This window comes from Raphanus sativus, chromosome 4 (assembly GCF_000801105.2).
Source record: "Raphanus sativus cultivar WK10039 chromosome 4, ASM80110v3, whole genome shotgun sequence".
Lineage (NCBI taxonomy): Eukaryota > Viridiplantae > Streptophyta > Magnoliopsida > Brassicales > Brassicaceae > Raphanus > Raphanus sativus.
This window is the reverse complement of record NC_079514.1, coordinates 28,527,095-28,541,986: the sequence shown is the minus strand read 5'-3', so window position 1 is coordinate 28,541,986 and position 14,892 is coordinate 28,527,095. Positions and strand designations below refer to the sequence as shown.

Genomic DNA, 14,892 nt, shown 5'->3' with positions numbered 1-14,892 from the left:
TTTCTGATCAAAAAAAAGATCTAATCTCTAGCCTGGACTCACTTGAGTGGTAAAATCATATATGGCCTACAACGAATTGATCAAATAAACGGTCATAAAAGTACCTGAATTAGTAGTACAAGACTCTTAAAACTTACCGTTACCAACATCATCATATTAATCTAATACTTCTTTCACATTTCTTCCTCCCTTAAACTGTTACGTTCTTTATGTATCAAGAACGCAAAAATAAAAACTCTCTCTATGTCATTTTTGTTATTTCTTTAGTAATGCTTTTCTGGATCTCTATTCATCTTCTTTTCAGTGCTTTTCGATTTGACACCACTTCCAATTCTATTATCTTCATTTGCTTTGTCTACAGTTTCCTACGTATCTCTATGCATCATCAAGATATATTCTATTCTATAAACCATAGTTACAGTCTGAACACTGGATAATGATTCCTCGGATCATCAAATGCTATATGCTTATCTATATGCAAAAGAGGGTTTATAATTCTGTTATTCAGTATCAGTTGGTTGATAAACATCGAGGAATTATATGAGAATCTGCAGGTATCTTCTTACATAGATATATCTAGTCTGAAGCAGCTCATGTGGGTGAGGGTAAATCAATAGTGCTAATAGTGTTCATAGCTTTCTCTTTAGACCATGTGCATTAAACAGGTTACCTTTGGTAGAAAATGCAAACAAGAAAACTATACATGAGTAAAACTGTTGGAAGAAAATATACACTGTTGTTACATCTGTCTTTATTTGTTGTTTTTGTCTGAATATGTGAATCAAATCCTACTTCAAAAAGAATCTAAAGGCCATATAAGAAGCAATCAAGAAGCCTAATGAAACCACTCTCTCTGACATGTGTTTGTACATAGTTTTGGGGGGTCACTTGGTCACTCTTTTGTTGTGTAATCACAAGACTTTTGTCTAAAAATAAGAATGAATCCATTTAACCCTCTAAGAACACGAGACAAAAGTTACTGTAGAAGCTTTAGAGGAAGAGGGAACATCTTTTTCAAAAGGAAGAAAACCGATTAAATCTGGATACTGTACCTTTTAATTATATCATGGGCTCCTTTTTCTGAAACAACATGAAAAAAAAAACTGAAGAAGACGATAGAAAAGCAAAAGAAAAAAAAACTTATATGATTATGTTTCTGAAACACTTTTGGTCTTGAGTCTGCTTAGCATTTCCGTTGAAGAAGCTTTCTGCTTAGTTAGTTAAACATCCTCATAAAATTGCTTGCATATGCCATTGGCTTCACACCCGGGTGAAGCTGTGAAATCACACAAAAAAAATCAGAATAATGTGGAAGATTTGGTGGAAAATTATAAAAGCTAAAACAAGAACAATGATGCAAAAGCTAATACTAGACTCACCACTGCTGTGAATGTAACAATGTTTGGCTTCATATCTGGAGCTTCAAAACGAATGAAGGCTCCGTTGTTTCCCATTTGCAACAATGTAGGTTCATGTTTGAGTAAGAATCTAGTAAGTTGTTACAAAACTGAAAAGAGTTGTATCTGATGTTTACCTGATCACAGTAGTTAGGTGCAGAGAAGACGGTGATGAGTTTACCATCATGATCAACCTCGTACCCTTCATCTTTCACTTCATGTGACCGCACCACCAAATCTTCCACATTATAAAAAAATACTAGTCAATATGAGAATCAATTGGTGAACACCATATATATATATATATATATATATAACACAGGGAAACTACACTGACCTAGGTTGTTGTCTTCCAAAAACCTTTTAGTTACATCTCCACCAAATGAGAGACCAACTCCTCGCTTGCTTGGGCCTCTCCCAGGGATAGGTTGAGGATCACTCCACAACAGCTCACACATTAATCCTATAAAAACATTTAAACACCATTAGATGCATTCACATAAGCAAACCTACAAAAGATGTGTATGATGATGAAACATACCTTCCTCGGGAGGCTCACAGAATCGATCGATGGCTCTGATGTCTGAAAGCTTTACACCGTCGACACAGAAGAGGCCTCCATGCACCACAAATACCTTCTCATTGATGACGTGAGCCAACGGAAGATAACAGAACACTTCGGCAAAGAGTTCAACGAACTTCTCACTCAACTTGGACCGAACTTCACCCTCAAAGCCGTATATCTTGTTCATGCTCTTGCTTTCGTGGTTCCCTCTAGCAAGATATATGGCTGCAATTTCACAAATAACAATATGGTTAAGTAAGAGAAGTAATAAAACAAATATTCAAGAGTACTTAGAAGAACTTACATGATGGACTCATGCACTTAAAAGCAAACAGCGTCAGGATTATCTCAACAGAAAAGGATCCTCTGTCCACAAAGTCGCCATTGAACAAGTATGGATTCTCCTCGGAAGGGAGGCCATTAAGTTCAAAAATATTAAGGAGATCATAAAACTGCAAAAATAAAACAATGTGTCAAAAGCAGAACCAATACAAGTATACAAACACACTGCACAGCCCTTGATAGGAGAAGGTTATTGCAATTTCAAACATGTAAAGTCAAACAGAACTGAAGGTTGTTGGGATTCCCAAATGCATTTGAAAGAAAAAAAAACTATGTAAGGAGGGTGGTGTGAGGGGTAAAACTCACACCTAGATTTTAGATCAGGTTTTATGTTTAGAAAAGGTTAGGGAAAGATTATCGCGGGCTGAATCCCGTAAGAACTTGATGAATGAACTTTGATTTGTATTGATATAATAGAAATGAGATGGTTACAAAAGATGATCTTTGATGAATATAAAGATCACGAAAGAATTACAAGTAAGAATGTTTCAATGAATGTTGAGTAAAAATATGAGTAGGTTCGGATCCTTTTCTTGGTCTTCGACCTTCTCCTTTTATAGCTTTGGACTCCTTTAGGTTATCTACAACTGGTTTCCGAGATCCTCTCCGCTTGAGGTGGAACCCGCAACAGCTTCCCTTTGACCGGGTCCTGCGCTTCTTCTGGTTATGACATGAGCTTCCTCTTTGTCGTGACCTCCTTAACGATCACCTTAGCTCTCAGCCTTCGGCTTCAACTTAGCTCTTCTTAGGTACCGAATTCGTAATGGGCCAGTCGCGGCCTGTTTCCATCCTTCACTGTTCAGCAATCAGCTATCGGGCCATATTTGGGCCCAACAGTTGCCCCCAGCTCTCGAGATGAAGCTTCGTTATCCTCGGGAGCTAAACCTAGCCGCCCAAGCTAGATTCTCTTGTTGAGATCATGATTACCAGCTATCTCAACCACATTTATTTTCATCTGATCGAACGGCTGCGAATTTTCTTTGATTATATCGACGGTTTGGATTAATAAGAGTTTGAAATATAGTTTCCGATTTTCGAGACGTGACAAGATATAAAGCAGCTGGCATTAACTGCCACTGTCCATATTCTCCACGCCTCCACTCGGTTTCCAAGGTAACTTCTCTTCCACTACTTTATCTTACTACGCTTTTTTCTTTTTTTTTTTTACTTTCACCCTTCGATCCACCATTGATCCTCTGCGAATTTCTTAGAACCCTTAGTTCCTAAGAGATTAGCTTATTCCATCCTTTCCCTTTCCAATCCTTTCGATTCTCCTTACCTCTTTCTTTAATGGATCCTCCGAGAGAAGGTTCCGGCGAGACCGGAATCTCTGCCTCCGGGAAGCGCTTAATGAAGGTTAAGCAGGAGATCGGTGAGAAAATGAAAAGAGACAAGAAGGAAATCAAGGACTCAATCGCGGGGAGGGTCTCCAAGCGGGTGAAGAAGAAGGAAGTTTCTGGCGGGAGCACCACTCTGAGCCCTCACTCGCCTTCCTTACTAAAGATTCAAGAGGTTGTTAACCTCATGGTTCAAGCTCATGGCCAAAAGGAGTTGGCCAAGGTTTGTTCCCCCGACGACACTCCTGAAACCGCCCCGGAAGGTTGGTTTTGCATTCACGAGAAGTATATCTCTAAATCCCACCTCCGGTTTCCGCTTCCAGATCTTCTGTTAGATCTTCTTGATCATTATCAACTAGCCCTCTCTCAACTCTGTCCCTCGGTTATCCGAGTGATAAATGGTTTCATTACCAGAGCTAAAGAGGAAGGAGTCGTCGTTGGTCTGACCGAACTGATGAGCCTTTACACGATCAAGGAGAGCTCTAGTAAGGATGGTGGCAGTGGCACCTACTATCTTCCTTGCCGTCCTAGGCTCGGACTTTTTAAATCCTCTGGTAGTGACGATGATTGGAGGAAAAAATATTTTTATGTCAAGATTGATCCCTCTACGGTCCCATTGGGTCGTGCTCTCTCGGTTGTTTGGTCCGATATATCTGGTTAGGATTTTTTTAGGAATGTATCTTGCTTGTTTATGATTATCATTATTTGCTGAACCCTTGATTTCATATGCAGATATCGAGGATCCTCCTAAGCTTACCGATAAGCTGTCTAGAGCTCTTTTTCGGAAATTGTATCAGAGTCCCAATACTTGGGCGTCTTTCACTGTTTCCCGTATTGGATCAGCTAGGTTCCCGGATCGATACAACGCCAAGTTCCTTGACCCGATCCCTGCTGAAGATTTAGAAGGTGATTTTTCGGATTTCGCTTATTATTTTTATTTCTGGATTTGCTTTCAGAGATAGCTAACTAGCTTTCCATTGTTTAGTCTCTGAAGGTCCTTTCGTGGTAGATCTTTCGACTGGAGCTAGTACTTCCGAAACTGAAAAGACTCAAGCTCCCAAGATGAGGCCTTCTTTCCGTTCCAGGAACAAACCTGCTGCAGCTGCCAGTGCTTCGCGAGGTAGCGATAAGACCCAAGGAGGAGCCTTTCTCAGCTCACTGAAGGAGGTCCTTGATGACGGGACCTCTGTCCCTGCTAAGGATGTTAACCCAGTTGAGCCCAGAGCTCAAGATGTTGTTCCCCATCCTGAGGTTCCGACGGTTGAAGCTAACCCTCAGGCTGCTAGAGATCCTCTCGAGGTCGAACCTCCGAGAAACAAGAGGTCTCGGACTGATTTGGGAGATAGGCCCACCAGGTCTTCCTCCTCGTCTTCTCGGGGAGGGGCCGTGGGTTGGAACTTCTCCCATTCTAAGCCGGGATCGATATTGGATGATCCTTGGGGTTTGGCAACCATCATGAGGCATATGAAGACGGTGGGATGCTCCATGCCTTCAATCAATGGTCTGTCCAACAAGGAAGAGTACATTGAGATAGCTCACCACATGGGTCAAGTACGTAATCTCATTTTTTGGTTCGCTATTAATCCAATGTTTCATCTGAACATATATATTTTTTTTTGTTTTAGCTGGCCGGAGCCATTAACAGGGCTCAGCTGAGGTTTGAAGAGACCGTGCATGATGCTCCTAGCGCTAGAGACTTAGCTCAGGCCACTGAGTTGTTCAAGACTACCAAGATGGAGCTCGACCTGGCTCGTGCTCGAGTTTCCGAGCTTGAAGCTGAGGTCGGGAGGCTCGGTTTGAAGGCTGATACTCAACAAGGGAAGATCGAGAGTCAGGCCATCGATATTCGGGTGAAGAATAGGAAGATCAATGAGTTAGATGCTGCTCGCAGGATAGCTGAGCACCAGGTCCAAGAGTTGATCGCTTCGTCTCGGGTTAGTCAACAGAACAAAGAGGCTGAGGTTAAGCTAGCTGTCAGGAAAGGCAAGAAGGAGGTGGCCGAAGCCTACAACAAGATCCTGACCTCTGTGAAGGAGAAGTTTGTCAAGAAAAAGGAAGAGACTGATGCTCTGATTTACGCTCAGGAGCTTCAGGCAAACACCGAGCTTCTGAAGGAGTTATTATCTAAGGAGATTGAGAGTGCTGAGGATGAGTATCATCGTTTGATGGTTTTGATCCCGGATGCTGGTGCTGCGTACGAGAAGGCTCAAGTTTCTGATTTCTCAGTCAGCAAGCTCCCCATTCCCCAATTCTCCGAGAGCTCAGGTACTTTCGAGATTAATATGTTTAATCCGATGTTTTCTGGAGAATATGGTTCTAACTTGGGTTCGGTCTCTCCTGACTTAGTCCCCGTTGAGGCGACCCCGGGAGGTGATGACCAAGATGTTGAAGAAGAGGTTCCTGCCCAGGAGGATGATCCTATCGAGGAGGATAAGGATGGTGAAGCTGATCCTGGATCCAAGGAAGGTTAAGAGCCGATGCTCTCTATGTTTTTTAAAACTTCTGCCCAATGGGCTTCTTTATCTTTTGCTTTCAAGACTTATAGCCTGAGGAGGCTTTTAAACCTTTATCTGTTTGCACCTCGAATCTTTGTTAGCCTGGGGAGGCTTTTAAACCCTTGTTTAATTTCGAAATAGGTTTTCTTGTTTCGTTTTTGGCTTTAGTCGTGAAATATGACAACTTGATTATAATCGAATCTTGTGATAAGTCTGGAAGACTTTAGTCGTTTTTAGTTCCTTAAGAGGAATTCTTGGAGTATCGGGACTAGCTTAGGATTTTTAGAGACCCAAGTTTAATCTGGACACCTTAGGTGGGGGTTCTTGGGAACCTGAACTTGTTTGTGGGATTTCAAGACCCGTTGAGACTTGCTTAGGATTTTAAGACCTTTTTGATTTGATGAGGATTTTAAGACCTCGAGGATTTATAAGGATTTTAAGACCTTGGAGAATTGACAAGGATTTTAAGACCTTGGAGATTTGGTAAGGATTTTAAGACCTTAGGTCCAGGTTCGTCGAGACCTGATATTGTCTGAAGGATTTTAAGACCTTAGGTTCAGGTTCGTCGAGACCTGACCTTGTTTTGAAGGATTTTAAGACCTTTAGGTCCAGGTTCGTCGAGACCTGATATTGTCTGAAGGATTTTAAGACCTTAGGTTCAGGTTCGTCGAGACCTGACATTGTTTTGAAGGATTTTAAGACCTTTAGGATTGTTAAGGATTTTAAGACCTTAGGTTCAGGTTTGCAGGGACCTGTTTTGTTAAAGAATTGAGATATCGAAAATGATTTCTTTATTGATAGTTGGATACATGGTATCATAGTAATCATACACTTGCTGTATTATAACGATCATACGTTTGCTGCGTGGGCTATGTGACTTTAGTCAGACATATGCCCCCTTTGATTGTAGTGAATGAAGTGTTGAAATGAGGTTGGGGCTGCACTCATGACGGAGTTGCCTACGTACCCAGTCAAGGGATCAAGCCTAACGTAGTTCAGGAATTTTAGGTACCTAATGATAATATCTCTTAAGATTCGTGGCGTTCCACGATCTGATTTCAGGTACCCCGGTTCGCACCTTTCGGAGTTTGTAAACGCCAGGTCGTACTACATGGATGATCTGATAGGGACCTTCCCAGTTAGTTCCTAACTTCCCAGCATTTGGTTCTTTGGTTCCTTCGAAAACTTTCCTAAGTACTAGGTCACCTACAGCGAACTGCCGGAGCCTGACTTTGGAATTGTACTGTCGTGCCATTGCTTGCTGATAGTTCTGAATGCGAATCAAAGCTCGGTCCCGTCTTTCCTCGATTAGATCGAGGCTGTCAGTTAGGAGCTGATCATTAGCTGCGGGATTGGATGTACAGAGTTCCCGGCGGAGGCTACCAGCAATGGTTTCAGCTGGAACGACAGCTTCCATCCCATATGCTAAGGAGAAAGGAGTTTCTTCTGTAGCTTTTCGTGGGGTGGTCCGACATGCCCAAAGTACTTCAAGTAACTTTTCTGACCAGAGTTCCTTCTGGGTTCCGAGGCGTTTCTTGAGGTTTGCTAATACTGATTTATTAGCAGCCTCCGCCTGTCCGTTACCTTGAGGTCGGCGAGGTGATGAGAAGGTCAGGCGGATATTCCACTTGTCACAAAATATTTTGAAATCGTGGGATATGAATTGTCCTCCATTATCGGTTACGATTTCGTACGGGACGCCGTGTCTACATATGATATCTTTCCATACAAATTGCTCGACCTCGAACCTGGTTACTTGCTGGAAAGCTTCGGCCTCTATCCATTTCGTGAAGTAGTCCGTTAAGACTAAGAGGAAGCGTAGCTTCTTCTTTCCACTTCCTGATGGTACTAGTGGCCCACGATATCCATGGACCATCTCATAAATGGGTAAGGGGCGGATATGTTAGACAGCTTCTCCGCAGGTTGGTGTATAATCGGTGCATGCCTCTGGCATTTGTCGCATGAAGAGGAATAGGCCTCACAATCTGCAATAATGGTAGGCCAGAAATATCCTTGTCTTTTGATTCTGATGGCTAAAGCTCTTCCTCCAGAGTGGTTCCCGCAGGAGCCGTCGTGCATTTCCTTCATGAGTCTCATAGCAACGAGGCCATGGACGCATTTTAGGTAAGGTCCGGAAATGCTTCGTTTGAGGAGGACAGATTCAGTTACGCAATATCTCGCGCTTAATGCTTTGAGCTTTCGAGCCTCCCATTTATTGGGTGGAGTCTTTCCCTCCAGGATGTATTGCGTGATTGGAATTCTCCAATCCTCTCTTCCTACAACTTTGTTATGAAGAGACGAGGGAGGTTCCTGTTCGGGACCTGGTGTCGTGGTGCCCCCGGAGGTATTGGTAGGATTGGGCTCCAGGGAGTCTGAATTCCGAGGAATACCTCCAGATGAATTTTGGAGAGCTGTACGGCTTCTGGTTTTAACTCTGCAGATGACTGGGTCTGAGTTGGTGCCCCCGGGGGTATTCTCGAGATCAGGCTCTAAGGAGTCTGAATTTCGAGGAATATCTTCCGTGACTTGGATTATGTTCCCGGAGGTATGCTTTTTTGCGCTGCATATTCTGGTTTTTGGAAACCAAAATGTTGTGAGAACCTGGGTAGCTACCGCTTCAGGGCAGGTACCTTCGGGTTGCGCTTTTAGTTTGCTCTCTTTTTCAGCTTTAGTAGCTATGTCGATGCTTGGTTTCTCGATTCCTTCTACGGGTATGATTCGTTTTACGAGGGGGTCTGATGTGGAAGCTAAAGCAGCCAATGCATCTGCTGAGGAGTTCTCACCTCGTGGGATTCTCGTTAGCTCGAATTTGTCGAACTGCCTAGTGAGGTTCTGGACGACTTCGAGATATGCCCCCATTCTTTCGTCCCTCGTTTCATATTCTCCGTGAAACTGGCTAGCTACTAGCTGTGAATCACTATAAGCGTTTAGCTCTCGGATTCCGAGGCTTAGGGCGAGCTTCAACCCTGCGATTAGTGCTTCATATTCAGCTTCGTTGTTTGAGGCGCTGAATCCGAGCCTATATGACTGCTCGATGGTTTCTCCTGCTGAAGAAGTTAGCCTTAGACCGATACCGGAGCCCTGTTTTGATGAGGCTCCGTCGACGTATAGGCTCCACTTCGGAGATTCCATTTCGGAGTCTAACTGCTCGGATGTCAATTCGATGATAAAGTCAGCGAGGACCTGAGCTTTCGCTGCTGCTCGAGGTCTATACTCAATATCATATTCGCTGAGTTCTATGGCCCATTTAGCCAATCGCCCTGACTGGCTGGGGCTGTGCAAGATCATTCGTAATGGTTGTGAGGTCATTACAACGATCGAATGCGATTGGAAGTAAGGTCGCAATTTTCTGGCAGCTGTTACGACTGCTAGAGCTAGTTTTTCCATCGCAGGGTACCTGGTTTCGGCATCTATCAAACTTTTACTGGTGTAATAGACAGGTCTTTGTTCGTTTTGTTCCTCTCGTACTAGAACGCCGCTGACTGCAGCAGTTGATACAGCGAGATATAGGTACAATGGCTCTCCTACTACTGGTTTAGATAGGATCGGAGGTTCGGAGAGGTAAGCTTTCAATTGCTTGAAGGCTTCCTCACATTTCTCGTCCCATAAGAACTTCTTATTATTTCTTAGAAGCTTGTAAAATGGGAGACATTTATCGGTAGACTTGGATATGAATCGATTCAACGCCGCGATTCGTCCAGTCAGTCTCTGCACCTCCCTGGTCGTCTTAGGTGACGGCATTTCTAGGAAGGTTGCTATCTGCTGCGGGTTGGCTTCAATGCCTCTTTCGGTTACGAGATAGCCTAGGAACTCGCCTGAGGGTACCCCGAAAGTACATTTAGTGGGATTGAGCTTCATATCGTACTTGTTCAGGATATCGAAGCATTCCCTTAAATGGGAGATATGATCTTCCCCAGCTGAGGATTTGACTAGCATGTCGTCGATATAGACCTCCATGGTTTTTCCAAGTTGTCCAGCAAACATCTTATTTACTAGCCTTTGATAGGTAGCTCCTGCGTTCTTTAATCCGAATGGCATAACCTTATAACAATAGGTTCCTCGTTCGGTTATGAATGCAGTTTTCTCCTGGTCCTCAGGATCCATCATGATTTGGTTATATCCTGAGAAGGCATCCATGAAGGATAGGAGTCGATGGCCAGCTGTTGCTTCAACTAGGCGGTCGATGTGAGGTAACGGGAAGCTGTCTTTAGGGCAAGCTTTGTTTAGGTCTGTGAAATCTACACAGATTCTCCACTTCCCGTTTTTCTTCTTTACCACTACTGGGTTAGCTAACCAGTCGGGGTAATGTACCTCTCGAATGGACCCAGCTTTCGTAAGTCGGTCAACTTCGTCGTTAACAGCTTGAGCCTTTTCGAGACCTAGCTTACGACGCTTCTGTTTGATCGGTTTGAAAGTAGGGTCAACTTTTAGCTTATGGGTGGTGACGTTCGGATCTATTCCTTTCATGTCGTTGGTGGACCACGCAAAGGTTTTGACATTGCTTTTCAAAAAATCGATGAGCTCCTTTTTTGTCTCAAGAGGTAGCTCGGACCCGATGCTCACCTGTCTTTCAGGATTTGAGTCGTCGATGCAAACTTTTTCGGTTAGGTTCCTGGGGGGACCTCGAATATTTTGTTGCATTTCGCGACTTTCCTGGATCTGTAATTGCTATTGGGGGGATTTTTTGAGGATTTCGAATCCTCCCAAATAGCAGATCCTGGATATCTTCTGGCTACCGTGTATGGTAGCTATCCCTTCGGGTGTTGGAAATTTTACGCACTGATGGTACGTTGAGGCTACTGCCTTCATTTTGTGGATCCAAGGTCTTCCCAAAATCGCGTGGAACGGGGAAGGTCTATCGATGACTACTAAGTTGGTCATTTTCATTATTCCGCCAGCTATGACTGGGAGCTTGATTGTTCCCAATGAGGTAGCTGTTTCTCCGGAGAAGCCTACGAGATTAGCTTTTTGGCCAATAATTTCGTAGTCGTCTATTTCCATCCCTTTTAGGGTGTTATAGAAAATGAGGTCGACAGAGCTTCCTGTGTCTATCATGAGCTTAGGAACCTCGTATCCTGCGATGTTCAGGGTGACGATCAACGCATCATCGTGAGGTCTGTCAAGGTTTGAGGTCTCGCTTTCCCAGAAAGAAATCTTAGTTTGGATTCAGGATTAGGAGGCTTAGGTCCAGTGTTAGACACAGCCTTCCGCACGTGATTCTTAATGGAATTGACGGAGTCTTGACATATGTCTGATCCTCCAAGGATACAGTCCACCCTCGAGTCGGGGCTCGATTGAGGGGGGTTTGCTCAAGAGAGCTTCGACTTGTAAACTTTTTCCTTTGGGGAATTTCCCAAGAATCATGTCGACTCTTTTTTTGGGACTGGAGGTGGCGAATCGGTTTCCTTCTCAGGTGACCTCTCGCGTTTCGGGGAAGTGTCCCTGGAACCTCTTTTCTGATAAGGTGTGGCTTTTTAAGGTCCACGCCCTTTATTTCTCCGGCTGCGAATTTAGCTGCCAGCTGGCGTTGGAGGTCCCAACACTCTTCGGTTGAGTGTCCTTCGCGATCGTGATAAGAGCAATGTTTGCCTTTATCGAAGCCTTTTGACCAGGGAGTTTTGTTTGCTGCTGCAACAGGTTTCTCTTCCTTGTCTTCCTCGATTGCGTAGGAATGTTCTCCCTGAGTTTGATTATTTCGAGGGTTACCCTTTTTATGAGGTCCCTTAGTCTCGGAGGAGTCACCTTTCGAATGATTCTGTGGTTTCTTGTGGAGTTTATCCAGTGCAGCTGTCTCCTCCTCCAAAGTAATATATTTGGTGGCTCTATGAAGAGCGTCATCGATAGTTGGAGAGCGTTGAGTGTTAACTCTGACCAGAATTTCGATCTATAGAACACCTCTCCTAAGGGCCTCGATGGCGACTAGGTCGTTAGGATTCGAGAGCTTAGTTCTTATTGCCCTGAATTTCTCAATGTAGACTCGTAATGAATCTCCCATTCCTTGACTGACCTTCCAAAGGTCGGCCTCGGAGGCTTGCTTCCGGATATGGGTTGAGTATTGCTTCATAAAGGCGTTGGTTAATTGATCAAAGTTGTCTATCGAGGCTGGCTCGAGGCCGGAGAACCACTCAAGGGCTGTTCCGACCAAATTTTCGGCGAATGTTCTACAGTAACCTGCTTCACATTCTTCCTGAGTGAAATGGGCTTTAACTTGCCAATCGGAAAGCTCTCAAATAGGCCTTGGGTCGGAGGTCCCATCATACTCAGGAATTCTGATTTTTCGGGTATCTCTTATGTGAGAGCTGGCAATTCTGTCCGTGAATGGAGTTCCACGGGTTTCTTCGATTAAGCTATCGATTTCGGGAGCTGAACTCGTAGCTTTATGGACTTGAGCTCCCAATTTCTGGAGAGCCGCGTGAGTTCGCTCCATATATCTACGGATAGCTTCAGGTCCTTCAAACGGAAGGATATTTGGATCGTTCGCAGGTACCCGATGGGTAGGTTCCTGACGGAATCGAGTTGGCTCATCTTCCCATGCGGTTAGTGGGCTAAGTCGCTCGCATTTCTTGGGTTATCGGAGTCTATCCTTTGATAACCGTCCTCATTCGGGATCGAGCTTCTAGTTTGATAAACCGAAGCTGACGCTCTGCCCCAGATGGGAAGGATATTCCTGCTCCGGACCTAGGATCAGGTGGCGGAGGAGGTAAACGATTACTCTGTCAGTGACCTGACCGGGTGTGGAACTGGTTGTCGCTACGTTACTTCCCATAGCACTGGCATTAGGTGGATTGAACACGGGAACTGTTCCAGTATGAGGTGTCTGGAAAGCAGATCCGCGCGTCCTTCAGGGCAGTGCTATCAGGGGAAAGTTTAAACGTGCTCGGGGAAAAGAGGGATCGGTTAATCGATCATGGAAGATGACCCCCGGAGCTTGACGTTGCGGTGGTGGGTTGTTGCGTTTAGAGATCTAGTTATCTCTTCGAATCGTTGTTGACGTACAGCCAGCTGATGCATCGTGCGCTCACTTTCCTGAGCTCGGTCTACTAATTGTATCATCATCTGGCGGATCTCAGAGAGCTGAGCCTCCGTTTGATTCGGAATGGCTTGCTGCTGAGGATTCTCGGTAACCGGGAGCTCGGAGGTGTTTCCACCTATGACCTCGGGTTAGTAACTCCGGTTGTAGTTTGGCTCGTTCGAGCATCAACCGGAAGCTGTTGCCCAGATCGGTGGTCGCCACGTTGAGGCTCTGTGATTACGAGACTAGAGCCTCCGTCATTCGGTGAGCCATCGCTCTGATCGGGAGGTTAAGGTCAGACGGGGTTGTTGTCTGATCGGTAGGGTTCATCCTCGAGTTAGAGTAAGGGATTCGATTGTTTCTTCCCCACAGACGGCGCCAATTGTGAGGGGTAAAACTCACACCTAGATTTTAGATCAGGTTTTATGTTTAGAAAGGTTAGGGAAAGATTATCGCGGGCTGAATCCCGTAAGAACTTGATGAATGAACTTTGATTTGTATTGATATAATAGAATGAGATGGTTACAAAAGATGATCTTTGATGAATATAAAGATCACGAAAGGAATTACAAGTAAGAATGTTTCAATGAATGTTGAGTAAAAATATGAGTAGGTTCGGATCCTTTTCTTGGTCTTCGACTTCTCCTTTTATAGCCTTGGACTCCTTTAGGTTATCTGCAACTGATTTCCGAGATCCTCTCCGCTTGAGGTGGAAACCCGCAACAGCTTCCCTTTGACCGGGTCCTGCGCTTTTCTGGTTATGACATGAGCTTCCTCTTTGTCGTGACCTCCTTAACGATCACCTTAGCTCTCAGCCTTCGGCTTCAACTTAGCTCTTCTTAGGTACGAATTCGTAATGGGCCAGTCGCGGCCTGTTTCCATCCTTCACTGTTCAGCAATCAGCTATCGGGCCATATTTGGGCCCACACAGGTGGGTGAAAGGAAAACCCACCTGACCATGAATATCACCGCAGACGGTGAAATGTTTGCATCAGGTACACTGATTATCAACCAGGGAAGGGCAGTGCTTGCAAGATTTTTCCTTGTCTGTAAGACCATTTGATTATGCATACCTACAAATATTAAGCAGTTAGCAACGAACAATGAACATATGTGTTAACTAAGTTGAACACTAGACCAAAATATACACAAACCGTTTTGAAGGTGTATGGGAAGACGATGCTGTAGCAGAGCTGAAGTAGTTCATGAAGTGTGACATGAACTACTACATCAGAGGGGCGGTTCGTGAGAAGCACATATCAAGACCGATGCATTACAAGAAGATTTAATGAAGAGGGACATTAAAGGAAGACTTGAAGAAGAAGCAATCGATCTAAAGAGAAAGGAAGATTGGCTTATTCGCTGAAGTAAAGGAAATGGAAAGTTTCCATTGGATAGATAGATTAGATCTAGGGCTTCTCAAGATATATAAAGGAAGCGTTTGGCACTGTGTTGCCGGTTAACACACAGGGAGAGCTTTTAGCAATAGAGGTTTTTGTACGTCTTAGAAGGAGAAGCAAAGCATCTAGGGGTTAAGAGCTTAAGTGGTTCAGAGTCTGTCTTAGATCTCTACGAGTTGGCTAGCAAACAAGTCGAGGTTTGGTCTTGAGCTTGTTTGATTTATTGCTTTTAAGAGAACTTGTAAGAGCTTTTGAGAATAAATATAGTCTAATTTCTTGGATTGAATAACCCTGTACTACTGTGTTCTACATAGCGTAGCCTTGCTTATCTTACATTAACAATT

The 14,892-nt window shown here is 44.2% G+C and overlaps 1 protein-coding gene across 1 annotated transcript in view; it reads right to left on the bottom strand.

The window, feature by feature from the left end:
* Positions 1–1,048: 1,048 nt before the first annotated feature.
* The window catches only part of LOC108834402 (serine/threonine-protein phosphatase 5-like), a 30,339-nt gene continuing 16,495 nt past the window's right edge, over positions 1,049–14,892 (bottom strand). Inside the window, 8 exon segments of the mRNA XM_057008175.1 lie at positions 1,049–1,276; positions 1,380–1,457; positions 1,538–1,635; positions 1,735–1,860; positions 1,939–2,187; positions 2,267–2,414; positions 14,101–14,138; positions 14,141–14,221. Coding sequence (XP_056864155.1) covers positions 1,217–1,276; positions 1,380–1,457; positions 1,538–1,635; positions 1,735–1,860; positions 1,939–2,187; positions 2,267–2,414; positions 14,101–14,138; positions 14,141–14,221 — 878 coding nt within the window. The 3' untranslated portion in view covers positions 1,049–1,216.